This window comes from Rousettus aegyptiacus, unplaced genomic scaffold (assembly GCF_014176215.1).
Source record: "Rousettus aegyptiacus isolate mRouAeg1 unplaced genomic scaffold, mRouAeg1.p scaffold_m13_p_3, whole genome shotgun sequence".
NCBI classification, from domain to species: domain Eukaryota; kingdom Metazoa; phylum Chordata; class Mammalia; order Chiroptera; family Pteropodidae; genus Rousettus; species Rousettus aegyptiacus.
In genome coordinates, this window is record NW_023416306.1 from 9717683 (window position 1) to 9745197 (window position 27515).

General features: G+C 47.4%; 1 protein-coding gene across 11 annotated transcripts in view; it reads left to right on the plus strand.

Annotated features, from left to right (window-relative positions):
* LOC107506660 (spermatid perinuclear RNA binding protein) overlaps positions 1-24647 on the plus strand; it is a 125878-nt gene extending 101231 nt beyond the window's left edge. For 8 of the 11 annotated variants that reach the window (XM_036217817.1, XM_036217818.1, XM_036217815.1 and 5 more), the window contains 3 exons: positions 2508-2631; positions 6792-6836; positions 9389-10345. In XM_036217817.1, the coding sequence (XP_036073710.1) occupies positions 2508-2631; positions 6792-6836; positions 9389-9465 (246 nt within the window). In that variant the 3' untranslated portion in view covers positions 9466-10345. Of the gene's footprint in view, positions 1-2507; positions 2632-6791; positions 6837-9388; positions 10346-12713 lie in introns of those variants that run through there. The other 3 variants (XR_004949987.1, XM_016137446.2, XM_016137447.2) reach the window with 3 other exon arrangements.
* Positions 24648-27515: the final 2868 nt, after the last annotated feature.

The window sequence follows — 27515 nt, forward strand, 5'->3', positions numbered from 1 at the left end:
TATAAATGTGTCAGTGGTTCCCTATTCTGTGGCCATTCTAGACAGATCATATATTAAAAAAAGACTATTAGCATTGTTTGGGAGTGTTAGGTCACTCTTGATGATGGCTGCTAAGGGATCAGCCTGTAATGAGGTGTCAGCATTTGTTCAGTTTAGGGAAGCTGTCAAGAGTGCTTGGAGCTTGCTTTTATCAGTCTGTGGAGGCTTTTCCATTTCTTTTTCAGTTTTGAACTTTTACTTTATTTATTTTGTGTTCTCTTGGGTTTTCTCTCGGGGCCGGCACCAAGACCCCGTGTTGCTTCCGTTCACTGAGAATGTTGCTGCTGTGGAAGGGTTGTAGCAAGGTGTTTAGAAGAGGTGGTTTTCTAGTTACATGCTGTGGGTAACAGATTCCTCCATCCGCTCATTTATGCATTCAGAAATATTTCCTGTACATATACCATGTGCATGATCGTGAGGGAAAAAGAGATACATAAATAAATATGAGACACATTCTCTCTCTCATGGAGACTCTGGTGTACTAAGTCTGAATATATTATATGATAGAAAGAAATCAATTAAAAATATTTTGACTAATAGAAGGAAACTTGGATGATTTAAGATTCTATGATAAAGTTTCTTTTATATATGCCAAGACCATTATAGGAGGGTAGAATCGATCTCAATTTATAGATTAGGAAACAAGGCCCAAAGAAATGCTAATTACTGCTAATGTAGTTAATTGATGGTAGAGATTCCCTTTAAAACTGGATTCTTCTCCTTTCGAAAACCAGGACATTCTATTGTTGCACATTAGAGCCATTTTAGAAATTCGCTTTGTTTTCATTTAAACTTCTGTATTTACTACGATAAACTCTAATTAAATTTTAGGATTGAAAATATAAACAAATAAAACTAACTTTTACTGAGATGAAATAAAAATGAAATGTTTAGATTGCAGAGGAAGACATGTAGAGAGAATAAGTAGATTTTCTTTTCCCAAAATCTTCTAGAATATGTTCTAAATTAGTTAGAAAGATAATTGTTGCTTTGTTTATTTTGGTATATTTTTCCTGTGGGTTACATCTTTTATTTGGTCAGTTAATTTTATGTTTAAAAAGCCTACATGCAGAGACTTATTAGGTAAGTTGGGTCCTAGTAGACATGAGCTCGATTTGTGTGAAGTCACTGTTGCCACCAGATTGTTACTTCCCGACTACTTTTGACTAAGCTGTGTTAAAAAAAAAAAAAAAGAAAGAAAAAAACTGCTTGAGGTTCACTCATTTTTAGAAATTTTCCATACTAGAAGCTATAAAACTCCTGTGCTCAGTGTGCTTGACAGCCAAGAAGCAGTCTATTTTGGATTTGTGGGTTGGATTTTTTTCAGCAAAAAAGAAAAATGGCAGTTCCCTGTGTTTGATACCTTCAACCTTGAAACTGACTTCTGCCCAGTCATACTAGCAGTAGAGGATAACCTAGGAGGAACAAAGGATGGCGATGTTTCAGTGTGAGAAAAACGAGTGTGTGCTTCGATTGTAGCGGCCTGAGGCACTGTTGACTTTGTCATACAATGAGTCTTGAGGCTTTGTTCCTCCTCCCCGTGCCTCACTTATAGTAGGGAATGTTAGGAGTTTCTCACTGGAGTTTTTGCTGCATCTTTATGTTAAAAAATAAGTAGAGTATTTAAAACTAGATAGCCTTTGATTTTTCTGCAAATTTTCGTTTGGAAAAGGATGTTTTAGCGACCCTGTGTATTGTTACTCCTTGACTTACCTAGGATGCTTTTCAAAGTTTTATATATGTTTTCTCAGTTGCTCTTTCTACTCTGAAGTAAGGAAAGCGAATTAGGTATCTTTATCCTCATTTTACAATTACTGGGGAGACTGTCCTAGAGAGATTATGTGACTTTACCAGAGTCCATGGCATTTTAGAGCAAGAAGGGACTTTAGAGTTGGTAATTTTTTAAATGATTCACACATACAGAGAAGAAATAGGCTCAAGGAAATCACATCACCTTCGTGAGGTCTCGGGAACTTAGAGCAGGAGCATCCATATCTTTGGTCTTCCTGTCTTAGTCCTTTTTTTTTTTTTTTAAAAAAAAAACAAAACAAAACCTATTCAGGTTCTCAGCTGATTCTAGGTGGTTTGTTGTTGCAGTATTTTTGTCCATGGGTGGCGAATTCAATAGATTTTGAAACTGGGTATCCAGTGTCTACAGTTATTTTAGTCAGGCCTAAATTGACCTCAGATGTAATTTGACTACTGAAATTTGTAAGTAGAAAGCGAACTCATCTTGGGTAACCCTCACACGAAAACAAGCAGTTATTTGCATACTTTTATGTGCCCAGCATATTCCCTAGAGCAACTCTGTAAGGTACATGTCATTTTCATTATACAGATGACAGAGTGAAGGTTTAAGGCGTAAGCGACTCATTGTCTCCTCTGAAGGCCCAAGGTTGTACGTGACAAAGAGTGATAGAATGGCAGTTCTTATTTTTCTCAGTGATGAAAATGTGTTGTTTTCACAGGCCAAGGGCATCGTGAACAGCGCTGTGTCTGCAGCAGTCCAGGCGGTTCGGGGCCGAGGAAGAGGAGCCCTGACTAGGGGAGCTTTTGTTGGGGCCACAGCTGCTCCTGGCTACATAGCTCCAGGTACAGTGCAGCAGGCCTGCCTCCTTGTCCGGGCCAAAGTATGACAAACAGCATCTCCTTTGCTTTCCAGGGTTGTACAAGGTCTCAGCAAACGTAACATGGGTGTAAGATGTGTGAGCACAGAAACCGAAAAGAAAGGAACCCACAGAATGTCATAGGTTTTCTCCTGAAATCTGAGTGACTAGAGGCTTCCTGGAGGGAGGCAACAGATAAGGAATATTGCACTTGGTTGAGGGGACATATTTTGACAATGAGGAAGTTAAAAGATATTTCACAGATTGAGGAGTTTGGACATCTGAGCAGGGTGTGTCCAGTGGGGATAGAGAAGACAGGTTGGGTGTAACAAGATAGAAAAATAGCTGATAGAGACTAATTGGGGTGAAGCATTTCTGTAACTCAGTGATTGGAAGCTACCAAAGACCAATAAGGTACAAAAAGAGAAAAGGGGGAACTTATTTACCCAGAGCCTAGTATGTGCCAGATACTTTCATATGAATGATTTCACTTAATTATTTCTAACCTTCACAGTGTTACCTCAAGTAGAAATTGTTTCCATCTTCCAGATGAAGAAACTGAAGTTTAGGGAGATAAGGCCCAGCGTGAGACATCTAGTCAACAGCAGAGCAGAGTTGAATGTAGACGTTTGCAGTTCGAAAATTTGTATTCTTTTCATTTTCCCACATGGCTTAAGGGAGATGGGAAAAGATGCCTCCTCTCTGCCTTCGGTTCTAATCCTTATGTCATTTTAGCAGTGGATATATAGCTGTCTCATTAAAATCAAGTTCTCTGCAATGTCAAAAGTATGAAACTTTTAACTTGTCAAGTAAACTGCTCATAGTTGTTGGTCAAGATGAAATTGTCTTAAAAGATTGAGCTTATCCAGTCATTATTTTTTAATGTAACACTCCTAAGAAGTTCACTTAGTTTGTGATTTTTTTTCCCCCTAAGAATTAGAATAGGCTATTTGGGAAGTTGTATGGATGGTGTGACTTTAGAGTTATAATTCTAAAAGTCAATCTCAGTAGGGGCATATCTCAAAGGTGTGTCTTATAAAGAAGACATTTGCTCTTTCACCAGACGTGGAATTTGCTCTCATTGCAGTTTATAGTCTAAAGGTGAGATATACTAATCAGATAGTCACAATTATAAACCAAGATGATGACGATGAAGGAGGACACGATACTGTGAGAGGATGTAGCAGAGGAACCAGATCTAGTCTGTTGAGTCCCTGAAGCCTTCTCCGAAGAGAAAACACTTGAACTGAGTTTTGAAGATTGAATAGGAGTTAACTCAGAGAAGAGTGGGGTGGAAGAGCATGTGCAGAGACCTTGTGGTGCTGGTGGTAGGGAACTTGGCTCATTTAAGAATTAGAAGGCCAAAATGGGACAATGAGGAAGTGGAGTGCTTTGGGGGTGGAGGGATCAGGAGCGATTTGAGCTAAAGTGGGATGCTCAGTCCCCATCTGGGAGGCTACGGTTTGGATTTTGGTCTTAGAATCATAAGTGTAATGGGGAAGTGTGAAGGATTCTAAGGAAAGACGTGACAAGGATTCTAAGGAGAGAAGTGACAAGATCAGAATTCATCAAGATTACTCTGTAGTATGAATAGATTTTAAGGACAAGTGAGCATGATGAGATAAGGTTTGTAAACTAGTAGCCCAGGCAAGAGACAATGAGGTGTCTCCAGTAGGTGTAGAGAATCAGATGGGGTGACAGCACCTGAACAGATTGGAGTCTTTCGGAAGCAAAATGGATAGATTTAATATGGAGAATTAAAAAGGGAGAATTAAAAAGAATTTCAAGGATTCTCTAGGATTTTTAGCTAGAGGAACTAGATTGGCTGATTGTGCCATTTAAGGGAACAGGGAACACTTAAATATGAGTGCTACAGGGGAAAGGTTAGTTATAGTTTGATACAGTTTATGCATCCAAAATTAAGACATTCTTCTGTGCACCTCATTGTTTCTACTAAAATTTAATTTTTTTTTTGCCTTATTTAATGCATTGTTTATAGGGAGCAGCTTTCACTTATTAATAATAGGCAAGTTATTGAGATGAGGTAGCCTTAGATGACGTGTTCTGTTGGGAGTCCATCTGTTTTTGTCTGTGGCTGCTTAGCCCGAGAACGCTCACCTCCTGCTCAAGAGGAACCAGCCGCTGCCCAGTGGCTATCACTGCGAAGGGAATCATCCGTGTCCACTTGTTGCCAGCCTCATCTGCTCTGTAATAGCTTCTCTCTTATGTCACCACATTGGCCTTTGTGAAAGGCCTATTTCCTGAAACTTTAAAACATGAATGTTTTTTATAGCCTAGAGAAGATTCAGGGGAGGTCGATTTAGATTATGAATCGGTCATATGCCATTTGTGGAGTGTGTTCCATGCAGCAAGGACTGTAGTTAAGTATTTTTACATATATTATTCAATTACATTCCCCCCTGCCAGCTCAATCACTGCAGAAGACTGTGAGGTTCGGAGAGGTTAAATAACAGGTACAATTCAAAGTCACCTTGCTAGTGAGAGGCGATGTCAATATTAGAGCCCCAGTATCCTGTTCAGCATCCAACTTAGTAGTTTATTTTCATTTCTTTCGAAGGAGGTTTTGGTAGAACCCTTGAAACTGGAGCCTTAGCCAACCAGCTACCTTTTCCTGGTTTTGGTGTACAATTTTTTTTTAAAACATTAATTTCTTTTTTGGCCTCTGCTACTACTTTCCCACTGCGTAGTTCCCACCATTTATTTCAGCTACATTGTATCCTCTTGAAATATACTACTGAGCATCAAAGACAGAATAAGACCAACACTAAGTTGTATATGACTTAAGTACAGACTAAAAAGTAATAATTTTTCATCTCTCAGGAAATGTTTCAGTTAGTCCCTAAACCAGTTTACTTGTTCAGCATGCATTTGAGTGTTTTGTCCCAAACAAGAACTGGGCGGTCAGAGATGGCCAGGACTGAGCATCTGCCCTGGTGGATGCTTGGGCTCAGGTGGGTAAGAGTGGACACTTGAGCAAACATCACGTAATACGATGCAAGCTGTAACATGGGTGGACAAAGGAGTAAGCAGCAAGTCTGGGAGACTTCACAGAGGAGGTGATATTTGGTCCCGGATCTAAAGGATGAGTTGTAGTTGGTCTGTTAGAGGCGGTGGGGAAAAAAATTCTGAGCAGGAGAAGTGATGAGAAACAAAAGGGTTGCAGTGTGGAAAAGCTTCTTTGTTTTGGGTTCAGCGCGAAGGACTTGTGTTGCTTTTGTGCCCTTCTTTTTTAGAAACCATTTTTTTCCTACAGTTTTACCCACGTGATTTAGTATTTATATTTTTAAAGTTGTTTTACTGAAAACTTAGAGTGTAGCTTCTCTTAACATAGTATTTCTAATCTCTACAATACTACAAAGTAGTTTGGAAGGTTTCCCGTTTTACAGATGAGAAAATGGCAACTTAGAAGTTATATGTCTCAGGACGTATAAGAAACTTGTGCCAGGACCAGCTGGTTCAAAATCTTCTGTTCTTTGTTGTTGTTGTTATTTATTTATTTATTTATTTGACAATATGAGCCTTTTTTCACAGGCACCAGATGCTAATGTCAATTTCACCAGTATTTACTGAGAGGCCCTGTTCTGAGTCCAGGAATTCGGGTATCAACAAGATAGGGACCCTGCCCTCGAGCCCACAATGACCTTTTGAGTGACAGTCGAGGCTTCAGCCTGCTCTGTCCCTGCTTTCTGAAAAGAGACTTGGAAAGTTCTGTTTTCCAGCCTTGAGGAATTGGTAATTTGAGTGATTCTAAGTATTCCTTTGTTCAACAAATTGTATTTAGCAAGCAGCTACTATAAGCCAGACATTCTGCTAGTTCAGGTGATCATGGATGTGTAAGAGTTGGTCTCTGCATGCTCGAGGGGAATACAGACAGGGAGTTGATTATTATAACATCGCGTGGTCAGCGAAATGGGGGAGAGAGACGGTGTGTTCTGGAAGGTCAGGGACCCTTGTCGGCTGTGGTGAAAAGCTTCCTCTCTAAGCAGACCCGGAGGGATCGGTAGGCTCACCAGCATTGTAAGATCCCTCGGGACCTGGGGTCCCAGGTCCACTGGTACTTGTGAATTGGGCCAGTGCCAGCTGTCCTTCGACCTGGACTGATTGCTTTCTTCTTCTTTGCACCAGGCTATGGGACACCATATGGTTACAGCACGGCTGCCCCTGCCTATGGTACGTACAGTGTCTTACCGCTTTCCCTATGAGTGACTGTCACAGCAACCCCAAGCACAGCTTGTATCTAGGGTTTCTTTATATGAATTGGAGGCTCTCAGACCTATTCATTCTAGTGACCCAACTTAAATTCCCTTTGAAAACGCCACAACCTTGTGGTTCTTGGTTTGGTTGGAGTTGCTCTTCTCTCCGCTTTGCCTGATTGAAGGACTGCTTGTTCTAATTGCCTGTTTCTGACCGTACTGAAATTAAGTATTTTAAGTAGTTCTTCTTACAGCCAACTTATACTCCATTCAAAGGCTACTGAAGGGCCATACGCAGTTTCTAGCTTGGCTGCCTGCCAGTTATGCAGTTACTTTTAAGTTCCTGGTTTGAAACTGTGTGAACTGTGGCTGATTTAAGTTAGAGATAGGAAATGCTCACCTCAAATTTGTAACCGTCACTCTTTTCCATAAATTTTGCTCTAGAGGTGGAGTAAACAGGCCCTAGAGAGCTGGTCGGGGGCAGTGTTACCTCAGCACTCACTGAGGAGGTCTGTAGCACATGTCAGAAAACCATGGAGTGTCTCTTCTCCCTCCTAAAATAAAAAATAAAGCAGATGCAGAAGCGAACCTCAGTGGCCCTTTGGATAACTTTTGAATGAGGTTTATGTGGCAATGGAGGCAATAGGTTTGGAGTCAGTGATATGCTCTTGTAGACATTTCTCCTAACTCAGGTGCTACATATTATAGAATCGGCCATCTGCAGGATGTTTGTCTTTGAGAGAAGAGAGCAAGTGTGTGCGCGTGCGTGAGGGAGTGTGCGTGCGTGTGATTCAGAGCGACCCCGGGCTGGGCCTGCATGTGCACGGAGAGGAAGCCCGAGTGCGTTGCTGCTGTGGCGTCAGCCCTCCCCCTGAGCTGCAAGACTTCTCATTATGCTTTTTCTCTTCATGCATCAGCTTTTCCATTTTTGTTTGGATGAAAATCATGGGTCCTTAAGACACTGCTAAACTGAAGCTTCTTCTGATTGTATAGCAGCAGAAATAAGTAGAAAGTGAACAATTTGATCACCTTCCCTGTTAAGATAGACAACTTATTATATTCTGGAGGGATGTGGAGAAGCAGATAGGGTCCAATATTTGGGTGAGTTTCCTGGAGTTGCACCCTCTACCCGAATGTCTCCTCTGGCACGCTCTGGTTTGGTCAGGGTTTGCTCAGTCTCCCCATGTTCTCAGATACGAGGTGATTAGGAGCTGGGGACTCACGCAAGAGTATGCTTTCACCCAGAATGTCCTCTAAATTCAAGTTTGCTAGCTCCTTTTGATTCGGCCTTTGGCTTTTACCATTCAGCCAACTTCCGGATATCCTGACCACCTCATCCTTCCTGTGAATTAGGTCTGCTTAGTTTGTTCAAATCCATTTGACTCAGTAAATTAGTCGTAATATGTCTATGCGAGCACCAGAGCATTGGCCTTCCGGGGTAGTTCTTACATTTCTTCAGTGTTTTTCTTTCAGGCATAGTAAGTCGCATTTTCTTCAGTACAGGTTTGCTAGAGCTTTATTTTTCCCTTTAAAACACTTCTCTGCCTAGGTTCTAAGCTACATTCACTTTTTCCCTCAGTCTTTTTAATTTTTCGCTCTTGTTCCGCCCTCTCCTCTAACATCATACTTTCACCCTGCGGCCTCTGAGCCCCCACTTCAGAAGGCCCCTCTCTTCCATGTGCCATATAACTGACTTCCAAAGCTGGTGAAATTTGGTGCCCCCATTTTTCACATAAAAGATTTGGTTTTTAAATGTTACTGTGATGCCAATCTACTAAAACGATGCTTTATTTTGGCTGTAAGGTAAATATGTCTTTTGGCCTTCGTAAAGCTGTTGCATGTGGGGTAATTTCCCTCTGATCATCTGGTGCTCTTGAATACCTGCTGTTGCTGCTTTGTGATTTCTCCGTAGGTTAAAGATTAGAATAGAAATAGAAGCAGATTTCAAATCCTACTTGAGTATGCAGAAGTCTGTGAGGCCACAAGAACTCATTAATTACAAAATTAAGGAAGTAATTAATCTTTCCAGATTTGCCATGCCAATATTGGCAGTAGCCATTTACAAGATATGCGCCCGGTCACCGCTCCACTTGGAGCTGTCTTTCTGGGGAGCTGAGGTCTGCACAGAAAGATGTGCTTTGGATCTTGAAAGTCCCTGTTTCTCCTGTAACACGTCATGTGCCAAATTGAGAACCAATGTGGATTTCTAGAGTCACTGTAGGATATGAATCAGTAGCGTGGCTTTTGCTCTTTTAGAATTCATGGCAGCTCACTTGATATTGCTTTCTGAATATCATTTTTCTTGTGATGTAGCCATCTTAATTTTCAGTGGAAAAAAAAATCAAATATTAAGAGCAATTTCTAAATTGGAGGTCTGTGAGTGATTTGTGGGCCTCTTCCAAAATGGTACATGTTGACTGACTAATCTGGAAAAGGTTAATGATAATTATTGTAAGATTTTTTTTTACCTGAAATTTTTATTGGATTATCAAACTTATTTGGAGTCCTCTCCGTTTCTTTTCTCTGTAGGTTTACCCAAGAGAATGGTTCTGTTACCCGTTATGAAATTCCCAACATATCCTGTTCCCCACTACTCATTCTTTTAGCAAATGACAGAAGCTAATTCCTATTGAACAACAATACAGTACAATACAGAATGTTAGAGAAAAAGCCTTTTTATCCTGCTTTCTTTGAACACATACTTGATCAAAATTATTTGTAAAGAACATCTTTCCTACTTTTTGATTTTAAAAAATGCAAATTTAGTTCTCTAAAACTTGAAAACAAACAAAAAAGAAACTAGTTCTGTGAAACGGTACCTCATTTCTGGAAAATAACTTATACCAGCCCTTCTGTTGTAGGGAAAATAAGTCTAGCAGTTCAAAGTTTAAGAGGAGTATCAGATTATGTAAAATTAAATTTGTGAAGGATGTATAGAGTCTCAAACACTGATCACAAATAAACTGCTTTGTTGTAACAGAGTACTGCCTGGTTCCTGACGCAGCCACCGATTCTTAGCTGATTGACATGTGTTTGCCCCAGGGCACTTTAACTCGGGCTGTAGTTATTTTTTTTTTTAATACAATAGAGACTTTTCATTTAAACTTTAACTTTGTAAATATTGAAGTGTGTAATTAAAGCCAATAAAATATGGGTTTGAATATTGTTTTAGCTTATTATTTTTGATATGTTTTGGTATCAAATTACAAGGAATTGAAAACTAATGATAATTTTGCCCTAGAAACCCATTCATTTGTAAGCCAAGTGCTAAAAGCAAGCAAAGGCGGTTGTTAGTCTGAGCCAGTCTACTCTGTAAGCCCTTTGTGCTCCTGCTGTACGAGGGCCTCCCCACGATCAAGGTATATTCTGTTGTCCGAGCATCGCTTATTAAAATGATGACACTACCCAGAGATGGGAAAGGAGGAATGTGATTATTTTAGTTTCCGAATTTCCAAGTTTTCAAAAATAATAAATTAATCAATCACCCTCTCTTGTTCTTGTGGCCTTCTTCACTCTGTAAGATACTATGTTCACTCCCTGGCTTTTTTCATGCAGATAGAAGATTAGTAATTTTTCTGGGATTCATTGAAGGGTCTTTTTTTCCTCTTCAACTATATCAGAATCTAAAGCAGCAACAGGGTCCCCATAAAAACTTGCTCTTCGATTGTCCCAGTTCTTGTTGAGTGCTGCTGTGAAAAGTGACAGGTTTCAGCCATGGGTCAGCATTTATTTTTAAGACACCTGAGTAAGCTGGTGAACAGTGATGGGTCGGTAACATTGTGCTGTTCTGTAAAGGGCGCACACCTGAGTCTTCCACCTGCGCTCTCACCTCGTGCGGAAAGCCTATGATGTTACTAGAAGGTAATGGTTTTATTAAGGTGCTCACCCCCACGAAAGCGACAGCGTGGTCCCGTTGATACTCCCAAGTTACTGTATTTTTAAAATGTCTTGTTTTCAGCATGAATTAACTTTCTTCTTCCCTCTTAAATTCTGTTTTCAGAGCTGAGCATTGCCCATCGTCAGTGAGTGGGCTTCACAAAGTATGGCAAATTTATGTAGCAGATTTCTTTGGGACCACTAAATGAGAATGAAATAGGCAATTTGGAACAAATGTTAGTGTCACTTCTCAGATGTGCATTTATTACACAATGGTTGGTTTGTTACTTGTGCCCCCTGACCTTTTGTCTTTATAAGTGGTGGGTGATAACTTTAATAAAACCTCATCATTTGCTAGAAATAGCTGTGAACTTATCATTCTCATCCTGTGCATTAATGGCTAGACACAAACGAGGCCCCATTTCAGCTGGGAGTTTTCATGTTTCATTGATTCGTTCTGCTGACCTATGGATGAAACAGAGCCATCACTGAGAAGAAAAAGCATGGCTGATAGTGTCCAGTTTTTATTAATTAAATATTTACAACAGTCCTCTTTGTTTTTGGAATACTACTAATTGGCAGCTGCAGCTGTATTGTATTTGAAATTGATCGTCAAATTTGCATTCCAAGTTGGAATCTCTCTGGAGATTTCTCTTTAGAAAATTCTTTTAAAGTAGCTGACTCAGCGTCATAGCTCAACCCCTCCTAATGGCGAAAAAGGGAGCTGTGCTGTTTTCCAACATGATGGCAGTCATTTCAAATGGTTTCTACCAAGTCCTTTTTTTTTTTTTTTTAATTTTGTTGTTTGTTGGAAGTTACTAACCATGTTGTAAACCTGCCCAGTTGCTGCAAACTTTTACATTTCTCTGCTTTACTTAAAATAATTGAGCTGTCAGTCCTTTGTTAGAAGTGGTAACCATGCAAGTTCAACTGTTTAAATTTTGTAATGAATTAAGTGCCCCCCCACCCGCCCTTCCCACCCCTCCATTTTGTAATGAAAATTCCACTTACAGCTGAAAGAGCAGAGAAATATAAATGAAGCTCTTGGCTTCACCAAATTCTGTGAAATTAACATAAAGTTTTGCTTCTCTGCTCTTTTCCCCACTGTAGGTGGTTTTTTCATTGACAGCCCCTATTGCCAGCCTCTGAGCGTCGCACCATTTATTATTCACTTGGGCCCTCAAGATTTCTTCTCTGACTTCTAGAACCATCAGGTTGTCTGGCTTGAAATGGCAATTTCTATGTCTTGGTCTTAAGAGCATTGTGACCCCCTGAGGCTTTCCAGCTTTCAAATACACCACTCTGACACCTTCTTTTGGAAAGCAATGACTGAACATTTTAAAGAAGAGCAATACTTTACTCAAAGCCACGGTGTCTGTTTTAAAACATTTCCTTTGGAAACCTAGCAATATCTGTACTTAACCCTTCCCAACGTAGTCTCTTGTCAGGGAGTTTACAGACCAATGTAGAACTTAGAATTAGTGTGTGAGTTATGCTATCTTCTGACAGTTTTTAAACTTTTTTAGCACACAAATTGAATAGTTGCATTCCTGACTGCGTCAGTTAGCGCTATTATAATTTCTCAGAGATAGGGGTCCTCCTTGAAGCCATATTCTTTGCATGGGAGCTGGCACCCAGCCAGGGATGTGGCCTGCAGCCTGTTTCTTCAGGTTTCAGGAGCACCCCGTCTCTCGTGCAAGGCCATTGGTCCAGTAGATTCCCAACATACCTCATGCCGACTAGATGCAGTGCGCGGTGCGGTGAAGTGAGGGGTCCTGAAGTCACTTGTAGTTGCTCAGATTGTTAACCTGGGGGATAAAACACTGGTAGATTTTGCTGGTATTAGCCTTTTCTTCTTTTTTAAAAATTTGGGTGAATGTTTGAAAATCATGAGTCAGTCACCGTTATTAATTGAAGAGCTGGGAATACCTCGTTAATGTATTTTTAAAACTGGTGTTGGACCCTCTGTGTATTTCAGGTTAATACTTTTAAGCAGTTTTCAGCACGTTTATCTCACTTTATTCTCGTTCTCCTCGGACCTTCGTAGCCATATCACTTGTATAAAATAGGCTGAGATATAGTGACTGTAAGCTGTGGTCTCAGTATACAAAGGTAAGCTCTTTTATTTTCTGATTAAAGAGAAAAGTAATTAAAAATCAATGAACACAGCATGCATATATGACAATCATATATGATGTATTTGATCTCTTAGGTCTTATGTCATCACATTACCTTAAAAATTTTTATGATCTAAATGTAAAATATTTTCAGCATTTGCTTTAATACCCTTGTGATTACTATTCAAGAGAGACATTTCACTTTGCTGAGCTGAGAGAGAGAGAGAGAGAGAGAGAGAGAGAGAGAGAGTGTGTGTGTGTGTGTGTGTGCGTGTGTTGAAACTTATGATATAACATATATGTGAATTATACACATGTACCTGTTTAAATAAAAGAATTCGGTGGTGGAAAGCGTTCACCTAAGAAAGTTTAATGTCAGGGCACTGTTGTGGCCAAAGCGCTAGAATTTCTTAAGCAGTGAGTGTGGTGACAGTGCTGGTGGGATCCATTTACGTGTAGCTGTTACACAGGCTGAGGATCGAAGTGCCAATTTCTCAAGGAGAGAAACTTCTCTGAGAAATGAAAATCTCTGATCTGTGTTGTATGCCCCAATACAACAGCAGTAAGAAGCCATAAAAAAAAAAAAAAGCAATAGAAAATGAAAAACCAAAATATTAAGGTAACTATGGTAAAATACATAATTGAGTTAAGCTAACTATTCGCAGAACCAACTTTGGCAAGACTCAGAATGGTGAATACCTAGTCTGCACAGAGACCAAATAGACTTAAGGCAACTCATCTGTCTTTCCTAGGTTGGGTAGCTGGATGATTTATTTGCCACCATCATGATGTTCATTTCAAAGATGCAAGGGTTAGGCCAAATATTTTAATAAGGCTTTGCTGCATTTAGTGTGTCCCATATATGCACTTCACATGTGTTAGCTGGTCTGTGCTAAGGCTGTATTTTATATATATAGATTAAAATGAGTTTTATGTTTTATATTTGTCTCTAAGTAGCAGTTTTCTTTTTATTACTAACTTTGAAAGTTGCTGGAACAACTTTCTTTCCCATACAGAATCTGTATGTGTGTTCAATGTGGCTTTGGCATCTATAAAGGTTGTATGAGGTCTAGCTAACTAGTACCAAGTACATTCCAAACAGCTGAGTGCCTGTTATGTGCCGGGCCCTCCCCTGGGTATTAGCAAAGCAGAGACGCTACCCAGTGGGAGCACTTTAAGTCTGAGAGTGATCTCGTGGGTTGAATTGGGCCTATTATAAATATCCTAGGTTGGAGACAAATAATATGTTAGCAGTGTCAAAATATAATTAACTTATTTAAAATTTATTCATGAATTATTTAATAATACGGACCTTCTGACATTGCTGAAATGGGCATTAGTTGGAAATTCACTCATTTTAAGTATTTCCCTGGCAGTTTTGACAGCCTGAAACCAACTCCGGTTTATGTTCATGGTCTTCTGTCCAAGTCAGTGAACCAAATGAAACGAAGAACGAACACTCCAGTCCTTTTAAAGCCATTTTTGTAGTGTAGAAAAGAATAAACTGGTTAATTTAAATACCGACCACTTTTTTTTTTAATGACAAATGAAGGGAATTTTACTCTTATAATCAGTCATTCATCATAACATCCCCGTTTCTTAGCTCTCATTAATAACTGCAGTAGAGGTGAGTTTCTAGTACTTAGGGGAATGAACTAAGAGGTTCCCCCCGCCAGCAGTTAGATTTCTGGTGGTCTGGAATCCCCTAACCCAGGGACATTAAGAGTGGTTAAAGCCGAACACCACGTGCTCTGTGAACAGTCTCCCCAGTGAGCCTAAGCCTGTGCCCACTTGGTGGGGATGCAGGGGAGTCTGTCTGAAGTCATCAGAATAAGAAAGTGTTTTATTCACACTCACACCCTGTAAACGGTCTGATGCCATGCCACCAGTGACCATAGATTTCCCAGTGTTACCAGGAGGCCTGGAAGGGAGACGAGCAGTACGTGAATAGCAGCCACAGACCAAGAAACTGTCTCCCGCTGAGGTGAGTTCCAATATTGATGTGTTTCTCTCTAGCAGTTACTTACAGAGCATACAGCTCATACTTCTTACATGAGTCCCTTCCTTTCCCAATAGCGTCTTCCAGAAAGACAGTTTTGAGTCAGGAATTCAAGTTGAGTTAGTTGTAAGAATAGAATTATCATGTTAGGTGATAACTAACAGCTTCCATTGATGCTTGAAGTGGTGATCTTTGGAGATTTTTAAAAATAGCACCATAATGCAAATTCAGTTATGTAAAGCCTTGCAGCATGGCTAGAAATAGGGAATAAAAACCATGTGGGAATCTGGGCCAAAGAATTTCTCCCCCTCCAGCAAATTCCCATGGGGCTTGGGAATTAGATGAGTTAACACGGTCATGTGCTTTGAATAGTACCTAGCACATAGTAAGTACTGTTGACTGTGCTCACCCTGGTTGGCTGAGGTGACAGAGTACGAGAGGAGACCAGGCTGTGCCGGCAGGTCGTTGGGAAGCAGACGTGTGGCCTGCTCATGGGGCAGCTGCAGTGCTTCCTTAGTGCTGACAGGTTCGGGGTGCTCCCAGGCTTTGGGAGAGGCCTGTCCTAGCATCTGGGGATTAGACAGGCAACACAAAGCACACACTTGGTGAAGACTAGAGTGGGGAGGTCACTGCAGATTCATGCTGAAGGAAAATGCTCACTCTTCTGCTGTGGTGGTGAAATCACTGGCCAGTCTGCTGCCAGAGCTTCATAAATACTTTCTTTGGAGTTTAAGTATGCTTAGAACTTCAGAACAGCTGAGCTTAGAATATCCACCTGCCGATTCCAAGTTTCCTCCCAGTGTGTTAATAAGAAAAAAGTGTGTGTTTGATTACGGCTAGTGCCGGAACCCAACATTCAGAGCTCACCAGTGTTTGGCAGGTAGAAAGGAAGGTGTTATAAACTGCAGAGAGGAGGAGACTGGGGCATGCTCAGAAAGCTGTTGACGTGGATGCTTCTCTGAACAGCGTTCCTGTGGCTCCTGTCTGCCCGCCTGCTTCAGCACTCGGGGTTGGGAGTCTGCACTCATCATACAAGGCCTCCCTCTGCCTGTTAATTTTAGAAAAAATCTTTCTGTCCATCCATTCCTCTGTCCGTCTGTCCATTTATCTAGACATGGCAAGTTGCTTTCAGCAAAAGGAAAACTGAGTAGATGGTGAAATTGACGCTGTTGGCTTGAATAACAGTTATACATCTTCCTGTCCATTTCTGGCCAGCATGTGTCTGTGTGGACTTGAGAAGCCTAAGAGGCTTTTCTTAAACCTAAGAATCATTTGTATAACTAATGACCTGGCACAAGTTACTCCATCAGCTGTGGCTGTTGGGTGGAATCATTGCCTCACTGAGCACCGGTTGAGGGCGGGCCCTTTTTTACCTCGACCAGTCAGTTGTTAGTGTCTTAGTTACTTGGTCCTTCTCAGGAAGGACTTGGTTTTTCTTGGCAGAACTTTGCCATTTCTACAAACAAACTGCTGCGTCTGCTAGTGGGTAATGTGGAGATTGCCACCATCAGCCCAGACAGCTTGAGCAAGTCCAATTAGCATATCCTAGCTGGAGATGTGTGGTCCTGAGTCATCTTTTTTGCCACTTAAGGCCTGCAGGAGGTAACGGGATTAGCCTGGCTGCTGAGAGGTCATTCTCTCAGCACTGCCTAGGAACCCAGTGTCTCTCTGTTTCAGTTTCTCCTGCCTTGATCCTTTTATACAGTTTGGATAAATGTCTCTGCATTCAAATGTCAGCTAAATGTCTCAGGTAATTGACAGTGGCCTTCAGTTTGTCATTTTGGGCTGTGCGCAGCAGTAGATGGAAGAAGCAGGAATGGAGGAAAGGAAAGAAAGATGCTAAAATTGACATCTTGTGTGTGCCAGGCACTTGGACAGCCCTATTAATTCGCAAACAACCTCCTGTAGGTGATATTATCCCTATTTTACAAAAGAGAAAAATGAGGCTCAGAGTTAAGTGCTGGAGTCAAGAATGAAACCCAGCTCGGTTTAGTGCCAAAGCCTCTTTCCACTATACCACGTTATGGAATAAAAGTCTAGAACTGAAGGCGAGGGGCACCTCGGTGACAGGAAGGACGTGTGCTGGCAGAGGGATGAGACACGAAGCCGTAAGGGTCTGAACAAGCAGCCAGGGGCCCTGCAGGCTTACAAACGGGGCCTGGATTCCTGTGCTGTAATCTGGGCTCTCTGTCTTAAGGTCATTTCAGACCCGTATCTTAATTACTTGGTCCTTCTCAGGAAGGTACTGGCCTAAATATACTGGCCTAAAATAGGGCTATTTTCTTTCAGACCAATTGAAAAAGATTGTTTAACAAACTAGCAAGATAGACTGGAAGACTAAGGTGTGGTTGTATAAACAGAGGAAGCGTTTGTATTTGACACTTGTTTTTTTTGTTTGAAGATCAGTGAGAGAAATTGAGGTATGTTTTCATTTAGCTAATGCTTTCTGAGTGTACTCGTCTGACCTGGGGTTGGTGATGGGGATGTCGTAAAAGATTTGAGCTAGACTCTGAAGGCAGGCTGGTGAGGCTTTGTCTCATTGGGTGAAAGGGAGAGGGGCGTGGAGGGGTGCACACGGACGGACGCTGTCCCCAGGCCAGCACTAGTGGAGGTGAGGGAGGACGGACGGCAGTGGCCTGTTGCGATTGCCAGGACTTTCCCCTCGACTGGGCTTCGGGGAGGCTCAGCTGGGGGTTAGGTGGCCTCGCTGTAGGTTGGCCGTGCTTGGTGGCTTTAGGTCGCTGTGCTGAGCTGCCTGACGCCCTCCTGCTGCACACCGTTCCCCAGCTCCTTCGCTAATGCATGCCACCGCTGAGGGGTTGGGAGCTGTGGGAGTGGATGTGGCATCCTCTGTGGGGAAGGACAGTCCTCCCTCACCCCAGGTCGTCATCTTCTTTGGCAACTGGCCTTGTTATCTGAGCCACCTGCCAAAGTCCTGGAGGGGAACAAGACGAGGAAACCGTCTTTTGAACTCACGTTGTGCGAGATCTAGACCTGTGGCCTGTGTGTGAGGGAGACTGAGCGCCTGGCATTGTCGAAGGTGACCCTCAGCACAGCCCTCTGCCAGGCACTGTGCTGTTGCCGGCTCGAGCCGTCCAGTCTGCAGGAGGAGCAGTAGACATTGTTACTCCCACCACACAGACAGGGATGAGGCCCAGAAACCGTTCCAAACCACCCGGCTTGTTTGTGGCAAATGCTGTGGCTCCTAATTAGTGAGTTTTTAACCACATGGAAGAAATAACATGTCTTCTACTGTTTTTAGTTAACAGAAGCCCTTTCTTAGTGATGAGATTTGAACTCTACCACAAATGTGAAATCTAGAAATTTTCTCCTTTTAGATGTGAGGAAATGGAGGCTTAGACAGAATAACTTCCCCAAATTATACAGCTAGTGAGTGGCCGGGCCACCCATTCTCCTGGTGCTGCGCTTAATGCTGTGGTTTGTATCACCGGTCTAGACCGATGCCTCTTCTGCTTCCCAAAGCCTTTGCCAGGTTTCCTCGCTATGATGTGTTCCACTGACCTTCCTTGGTCTGAAACAAAACCAGTAAAAACCAACACACCTCTCCTCTAGACATGAGGCTCATTCTCTCTGATTCTTTTGGAAGAACTCCTGGTCAGCCTGGGCCAAGCGGCCCGTTTCTTGTGTTTTGTGTGTGTGTGCCAGTCCCACAGTTTCCACAGACTGCCTTTCTGCACTGTAACCGAACCATGTGATAAGGCGCAAACCAGTAACTGCCACTGGGGAGACCAGGGCTGGACGGCGTCGGGAGGGGACGTGCTGCGGGCAGTGGGAAGCGTGCACCGTGTTCCGCAGCTTCCGAGTGTTGGCTGTTGGCCGTCGTCTGCTCTTGGCTGGCCTTTCATCGTGCGCTCTAACCGAAGCGGTCACCCTCACAGTGACACGTTTTCTCAGGCACTGTGATGCTGGTTTCTCGTTGGACCCTTCTATCATGTGGATAGTCTCAGAAGTTGTTCAGCTTCCCAGCATCCTTCATGCCTGTGGAGGCTTCATGGAGGGAAATACAGTGGACGTCATCCGGGAGGTGAAACGCCTCTGCACGGTGGCACCGAGGAACTCAGGAAAGCCGAGAGCACTTCGTAATGAGCTCAACTGAGGCTGGTGAAGGGCGGCGGGGGGCCTGGGGGGAATGTGGACCCTTTCATCAGCTGTCTTAAGGGTTAAATTTACTTGTTTTATGTGGCTCTGGAAGGGTAAGAACAGTTAGGAGCAGGCCATTGGGCCATTCAAGCTGAAACGTCGTCTCCCAGGATGGTAGAGTGGGCTGCCGTGGGGCTGGGGGTGGCGGTGGCGAGCAGTGCGCTCCACGTCACTGCAGTGTTTAAGCAAGAAGCCAGTCGTTTGGCTGGTGCAGTGAATGTCCTTCCATGGGATGTGACTGGTGACCCTACCAAGATCACTGCTCCCCTCCTGGGCACATGGATTTATTGGGAAACATTCACTGTCAGCTACTGTCTACCAAGCTCGGTGCTGGGGGAGCAGGAACAGTTAGAGAAAATGTCAAGATTTTCAGCTTAGACAACTGAGTAGAAAGGTGAAACCGCTGACCCAGATGGAGCGCACCGGATGGGGGGAGGGCGCTCAAGGCTTAGACAGACCCACAGCCATTTTGTGGCTGGGAGAAACTCTGGCAGGTGTCCCACGCCACCCGGGAGCCAGGCCTGTAGGAGACTGGTACGGGGGCAGAGCCGTGCCCAGCGCGGAGGAACCTACGAGGGTCGGAGGGCTCCGATCCCAGTGGCGCAGGGTTCGCGGCATCTCCGCGGGGCTCCTAGGAGCGTGCCCTGCAAAGTGGAGAGGGTCCAGCAGGGAGCACGGTGTGCACAGAAAGGGCAGCACGAAGGTCCCTGTGAACGGGGCCGGACCACTCCATGAGGGGCCCTGGGGTCTGTGTTTTCCAGTGGTGGCCATCTTCTGAAATGAAGAGAATTCTGAAGGGAGGATTCGAGGCAGGAAGCAGATGAGGGACGAGAGAGGCTGACTGCGAATGGCAGCAGGGACGGAGGCAGGAAGAGCATCATAGGCCGGGCTTCTCTCCTGGACCGAGGAGGAGGGCGGGCTTGACTGCACCCAGCCGGGGCCCAAGGAACCACGGCCAGGAGAGGAGGGGCCTGCCCAAGAATTTCTCGTGCCGCGCTGAGTTGGTGACAGAGAGGATGGTGGTGCCTGAGACCAAGATGGAGAAGGCCGGGAGGAAGAGAAGTCGCTGACAGGGCAGAAGGGGGATGGGGAGAGGAGCCGTGATGTAGTGAGGACCGTCTCCATGGGGTTGGGAAACGGAGGTCTGGCGGGTCCAACTCTCTTAGGCGGGGGGCTGGAGCCCCTTTCTTAGGCTCTGTGGGAAGCGTTTCTTTTGGGAACAGGTGTACGGGGTGGCTGGTCAGCATCTAACCCTTGCCCCCGAGTTTCTGCTCTGCTGGGCTCGCCAAAGGGAGTGACAGGTACTAGGTGTTTGTTCATACAGAGGCCTCCTGTTTTTCAAAAAAGAGATTTTTTGGTGTTTTACCTGGACAAGGGCTGGAGCTCATTTGATTCAACATCTGTAGACCGTTGATCCAGGGGGAAGGTGTAGATTTGCTTCACAGAGCACTTTGAGGGAAAGGAATGTGAGCTTGCATGATTGCAAGACGATTTGCTTTGAGCCTCGGTTGTGTGTGTGTGAGTCCTGCCACCTTGGGTTCATCCTGGCCTGATGGGCTGGGCGGGTCACCCAAGGAGAATTCAGGGTGGGTTTCTGCACGTCCGCAGTTCTGTAGCTTCGTTGGGACTAGGGCTAAAGAGGCTGCTGTGGTTTTTTTGTCTTTAGGTTGGAGGCATGAAAGGTCACACACAGGTGCACTGAGACACTCACCGATCCTGTCAGCCTCTGGGGGTAACCAGAACCCCAGGCCAGGTGTCTCTAACTATAAGTGGCCTTGTCTGTTTACCCCACTGGGCCACAAGGGATGCCACCTTTTTTGCATGTCACAATGTGGAACTGTATGGGAACATTGCCTTAGACATGGTGTCAGCAAACTTTTTCTGTAAAGGGCCACAGAGTAACCTTTCAGGCCTTGTGGACCAGTCGCTGTCACAGTTACGCAGCTCTGCCATGGTGGTAGGCGAGCAGCTGGCATGTGAGCGGATGACCATGGCCAGGGCCCAGCCAGTGCTAACAGAAACGGGTGCTCGGGCAACTCTTGCCCACCCCTGCCTCAGACTGCAGCGATCACGCACCCTTTGGCTTCCGTCCTTCTCCCCTCAAAGCTTCCTGCACAGCTGTGGGGGGCACTGAGGGCAGAGGGCGAGTGGGCCTGAGGGCCTTGGGTTTTGAGAGGTGGGAGCTGACGGGAGAGCGGGTGGCTGAAGAGAGACAACAGCACAGGGCTCAGGGAGGTCCAAGGCGACGGGCCCAGCAGAGAGAAGGGCTGAGGTGGACCCGGCGCGCCTCGGAGGGAGGAGCTCTGGGAGACGGCAGGTAGAGCCCGGGCCTGCGCTTGTCCTCAGGGGAGCCAGTGGAAGGTTGTGGAAGACCAGGTGTGTGCTCACCAATGGAATCTTTCAGTTTAGTCTGGACTTTCTGGGGGAGGGTTTGGTTACTGTTGGTGTTCGATGGGACAGAGAGGCCCAGAGAGACAAGGTTCTTCTGGCCAATGGCTCTGGTGGGTCCAGGAGGGCCGCACCTTTCTGACATGCAGAATTTGAGGACATCTCCCACCTTCAGGCCTCTTCTCTCTTGCTGCCCTGAAGACCATTTAAAAGAGCAAGAAAGACGAAACGTTCTGCCTGAAATCTACCTTTGGCTTGGGTCCTGGGTGTGTGAGGGTAAAAAATACGAGGGGGAAGCCCATCCGCGCTTCGGAACTGAGTCACGTGGCAGGAAGGCTTCCTGTCTGTCTGCGGCCAGCACACGGGGCAGGCCTTCAGACGAGCAGAGCGATCGATGGTCTGTACCCTCAGGGACCCCACGCACCGTCGTGGCAAGGTGCATGTGCTGCAGGTTGAAGCAGATGCAGCTCAGCCGCACCAACGGCTCTGGGCCAGGCCTTCCGCTGGGTGCAGGGGACGCTGAGCTGAATCAGACACGGTGCCTGCCCCAAGGTGCTCAGTGTAGTCGGGGTGGCAGGCAACAGCCACAGATGTATATAGTGTTTCCTACTCTCAAAGATCTTTCCCTCGAGGAGGTTTCTGGGTAGGAGAAGGGAGCAGTACTCGTCACGGAGCGTCAGGAAGGCGCCACCTCTGGCTGCCAGCATTGTCCTTTGACGTGAATGGGAATTGGGAGGGGCGTGTGCTTCATGCGCGGTGACAGGAGCTGCCATGAAAGGACCAACAGGGACTAGAGATCCGGCACAGGCACCATTTTATTGAACCCCCACCAAGCCTGTGGGCGCAGGTGAGGATCACACACAGCTCAGAAGGGGAAGGCTCTCGCCCCGGGCCCCTCAGCCGGGGAGGTGACAGCTCCACGCAGGGCTCGCCCAGCGCGGCACTGGCAGCACTGTCCAGTGAACCAGCTCCTACGGGGCCTGCGCACTCTGGTCCTCTGGGGACGGAGTCAGGAGGCGGACTCGGGGAGGGTGGGGGGTGCCTGGGTAGGACATTGCCGACAAGTTGGGGGACTGGACACTGCCTGCCCTGAGCGAAGTTACGCTGCCATCGCCGAGAGTCCGGTGAGGGTGCGGCAGGAGGAGCCACCTGTGGAGCTGTGCTGCTTGGCCACTGTGGTTGGGGACGTGCCTCTTGTATTCCGCTGCCTCGTCTCGTCTTTTGGGGGCGTGGAGGGGGCGCTCGGGATCTTACAGTAGGTGGGCAACTTCTTGGTTCTAGGAAGGAGCGCGCCTCGTCTTTTCCAGAGGCGTCTCTGGGCTCACGGGAGGAAGGGCAGAGGGTGAGCCTGGTCTCCCATGGAGGCTCTTGTCAGGCACCACAGTCACCTCTGAAGCCTGAGGCCTCTGCCGTGGCCCTTGGCCGTAAGCTCGATGCCATCCGTCTCACTTTTCTGCTTATGGAAATGGATGACGGTCAGAAAGTCCCTCAGTTGTTCACGGAAGTGAATTAAGGCGAGGGCTGGGAGTTTTAGACAGTGAAGACGACTGGAAGAAGCCCCGTCTCCACGTGTAGCTTAAGACAGCCGCCCTCTGGGTGTCCAGCATCTTTCTCCCTCTTCCGGGCGGCTTGCGCTCTCCACTCTCGGGCTGTGCACTGCTCACAAACCACACCGCGGGCTCCAGGCGCTTTGGTGGGTCAGTAGCAGGACACGTTGATCCAACTATGCTTCTTTTCTTGACGTGTCTGTCACTCTTGAGTAGATCATCTCATCGACTCTTCCATCCTGTGGCCCTGACCCCTGAGGGGTTGTGGTGACGGCCCATACATGAGGTGTGATTGGGAATTTAGGTTCCCAGAATTTCTTGTCACCTGACATGCCATTAAACACATCTCTTACGCCAACCATGATGGCAGCTCACGTACCAGCTTTACACGGTCAGGAGGGGTTCACGCTGTGCCCCTTTGTACTGGGGACACTGAGCACCGCTGGTTCCCTCACTTAATCGGGGCCATTTCTCAGCGGCGGGCCCTGCCATGGCTACGTGGGAGGTGGCTTAGCCACCATTTCAGAAACTCAGCCGGGGAACCCAACTGCAGGCATCCTCATGGCCTCTATGCAGGGGCCTTAACCTCTGATTGGGGGTGGCTCTGGCTGTCTTGTGAGCCGTCTCCAACCTCCAGACGGACTTCCTTGTCAGGGCCTTGAGGCGGCGAAACGAATGCTTGGCCGGGGTGGAAAGTCTCTACCCCGTCTCCTGTGGGTCGGGGGCCACCTTCCTGGGGGAAGACTTCGGCCCCCAGCAGTGTTCATCCTGTTTCCCCCCCAGTCTCTTTCGACTCAGGCCTTCTACCAGGGCCCCATCTGGTGGCCTACACCCTTGGTCTCTTTAAGTGGCCAGTTGGGGCCCAGCTACATCTTCAGGAGGCAGCCCCAATCCGGGCAAGGGCACTTCCGGGACGGTGAGGCTGACGGCCCCGGGTCCGAGGGCGCTCTTGGCGGGGAGGGCTGGCCCGAGGCCAGTGTTCAGGCCCGCGTGCCCTCCCCGTGCTGAACGGTGTTCCCGGGGAGGGGCCTGTAGGACTTGCTCCTCACCCACCTCAAGCAAAACGCTTTGTCTGGGGAGGAGGCCGCTAGTCTAGACTTGAAACCCGGGCTGTTCGATGAGTAAGGTGGCCCGGAGGAGACCGAGCGTAGGTCCCTACCGCGCGGTTACACACACGACACTGGACTCCTGGCTGTAGCTTACTCTGTCTCTGGTCTGGTGATGGCCAAGGTAGTTTTTAGAAACCTATTTAAAATATCTGTCTGTATCTACTTACTGTGTTTTCTGAGTACGCAAATGTAAATAGTACAATTTGCAGTGCAAAGTCCTTCGCAATAACTTTGTTGTGTATTATGTTAAAAACATTGGCAACCGTGACCACCATGGACTGTTCCTCCCCTCGGGGCAAGGATACATGTAGGACTCAGAACTTTAAACCTTCGGCGTGGTGGAAGCAGCAGCCTGCATGTGTGGACTGTCACCAGTGCCTCGCCCAGAGATGCCTGGCCTTCACCCAAAGGGATTCTCTGCCACCCCGACTCCCACAGGCAGCGCCCACGCTGGGGCGCCTTCCCGCTGATCGCTGGACTCTGCCACAGACTGACCCTCTCGTCTGGCTGCTGCAGTTTGTCTGTAATGCCCCGATATGTTGCATTTTCCCCATTTGGATGAATAAAAATAAAAGCTTCTGTCTTACGCAGCGACGGGCTGAACTGTTCTGTGAGGGACCTTCTCTGGTTAAATGGAGGTTCTCACTGCGGCGCAGGGGGTAAGCGCACAGCCACTTTTCTGGCCTTTAGCGCACTCTGGCTCAGCGCGTGTGGCAAAGGGGTGAGGGGCCGAGGCCTGATCCCTGTTTACGGGCCTTTCCAATGAGATGCCAAAAGTTCGCACGACCTCAAACTTGAACCCAGCACAGCAAGTAGTTATGGGTGCTGAATCCTGAACCTCAAAAGTGACGGGGTGCTTCTCACGCATCGCACTCTTAATCCTCACACCTTGGAAGCCCAGGCCCAAGCCCACCTCAGCCGGCCTGGCGAATGAGGAGAGAGGTGGTGGCCCAGGGCCTGCTGCTGCCCCTGCCCAGGTAAGCCAAGAGCTGTGTGAACAAAGGATCGGCTGTTGCACTTTGTTCTGTAACTCGGGGCCTACCTTCTCCCTGCGCACCTTCGCCTGGAGTTACAACCATGCTAGGACTGAGGGAAGGAAGGCTGGCCAGGCCCGCTGCTGCTGCTGCTGCGTGCAGCCTCACGCCCAGGCTGGCCTCTGTGGGCTTGAGGGGGAGCCAAGCCAGGCTTGCTTGCTCTTGGGCCCTGGGCGTGGTGGGACCTGGTAGAAACTGAAATCCCAGCTCTTGTGGTCACAGGCAAGCCTTTCAGCCTTACTTGGAAATCTGAGAATAACATCCCTTAACTCAGGGTGTTCTGGCAGCTGGAACGTGAAGAGCCCAGAGTTCAGCAGTAAGGAGGTGAGCGACCCCTAGGAGACAGGTGCCAAGCCCACTGCACAGGTAAGCAAAGGGACTCGGGAAGGTTCAGTGACTTGACAGGTGTGCATCCAAGGTGGCCTTGAACCCAGGGTTCAGGCCCCAAGAGTCCAGGTGTGCTACCCGTAGTGAAGGGCTATGAGAACTTATACCCACCTGCTGCCCACACGGTCATCTTAAGGTGCTGCCCTGCTGGTCAGGGAGAGTTAGAGACGTGGCTTAACATCCTAGCCGTGTTGACTGGGCCTGGAACCTCTCTATGGGCCCAATTTCTTCACCTATAAAATGGGGAAGGGCAGAGAACTTAGTACTGGGCCCTCCTGTCCTGGGAGTGCGTGCCTCAGCCATTCGGGGCAGCCCTAATCCTCACGTCTGTCCTGCCTCTTCTCCGATAGCCACAACCACCCACAGTGAATCTTAGATTTGAATCCCAGTGTCAGAATCAGGCTTATCTCTGAGCTAGTGAAGCACTAGAATCGCTTAAACATCCAGACAGATGACGACATAGCCCCCGAGAGGCCAAGCGCGAGACTCTCCCGGGCCCCAAGGGGCCTTATCGCCGATTAGTCCTCTCCGCGTAGACTCGGGTTTTCACGGCCGTTGAGTCAGTTCGGTGCGGGGACTGGTGTCCCGGGCTCGTGTTTCGCTCCTGTAGGTTTTTCGTCACTCCCTTCATCACTCGCTCCTGGGGGACTTCAGGGCGGATGCCTCGTCTCTCATTCTGAGCTGCCTCGTTCCCCACCACCCCGGAGTTACTAACAAGGTTCCATCAGCTCGGGTTCAGCAGGGCCTGCCAGATGGCCCGCTCGGCCTGTCACGCATTTTCACTTACCTAGTGAGCAGCCCCGAGGGCAGAGTCAGGGGAGAGCCGTGGCTGTGATCAGGGCCAGGCCGCTTCCGGCGGAGGGCTCGTGCTGCTCCCACGGTCCCCCCGGCCGCCCCGCTCCCCGACGCCCCTTCACGGCCAGGCTTCTTCAGTGCTGCACTCGTGTCTGCTCCCTTCCCTCCCCCCGCACCCACCAAACACGTTCCGGCAGTGGCCGCGGCCTTATTCCCTGCTCCAGGTCCCCTCGCTCTGAATGGCGGTCGCTGGGCCTCCACCTGCATGTCCCCGGGCAGCCTCACCCGTGCTCCTAGCCTCCGCTTACACGCCGGAGCAGGGCTTCTCGACCAAGGCTGTCGCCCCTAAGCCGGGGCCGTTTGGCAATACCTGGAGCCATTTTTGGTAGTGACAACTGTTGGTGGTGGGCGGGGGCCAGGGGTGCCGCTGGGCGGCCGTGTGGCACAGGACGGCGCCACGCAGCCAAGGGTGGGCGGTGTGGAGGCCTGTAAGCCCTGTGGTGGCGCGGCCCACGCGGTTCCCGAGTGGCAGGACTGGGGACGTCCCCAGCCTGTTTCCCAGACGACGTCAAATCCGTACCCCGGAAGCGCGATTTCTCCTGGCGTTTCCTCCCTTGCCCTCACCGAGTTTCACTGACTCTCCAGTTTTTCTCAAACCTGGCCTCCTTATTCTGTCACCTCCTTCCAGACTTAATTTCTTGTGAATCTTCCCTCCCAAAGGATCAACAGGGAACTTCCCAGCGTTTTAAAACAAGTTGGCTTAAAACTCGCCCATGATTCCCTTTCTGCTTCGAACTCCTCAGCCCGGGTGGCCTCGGCTAACTCGCCCAGTCCCCTCCCCCGTCCCTCTGCGACTGTCACACGGCAGTGCTGGTTCTGCCCCCTCGACGTCTCCCTGCGTCTGTCCCGCGCGGACCCCCGGCCATCAGCGCAGAAAGCTGCCGCTCCCGCTCCAGCTCCCCGGCTTCCGCACGGCCCCACGTCCCTGTCAGGGCACGTCGTGTGCGGTGGCAACTATTCTTCTCACCCTGGGTCTCAACACAGCCAGGGCCCCCCCCCCCGGGGAGCAGGGCCCCTCTGGGTCACGGGAGGCCCGTGAGCCGAGTTCGAGTGGCATGTGCACTCCTCCGTGTGGGCTCGGGGGAGGAGTCCTGCCCAGCGCCTACACTCCTGAACGCTGGGACGCTGGGCACGGGAAAAGCCTGGACGAGGAAGGCTGCGCTTCTGGATCCCTGCCCTGGTG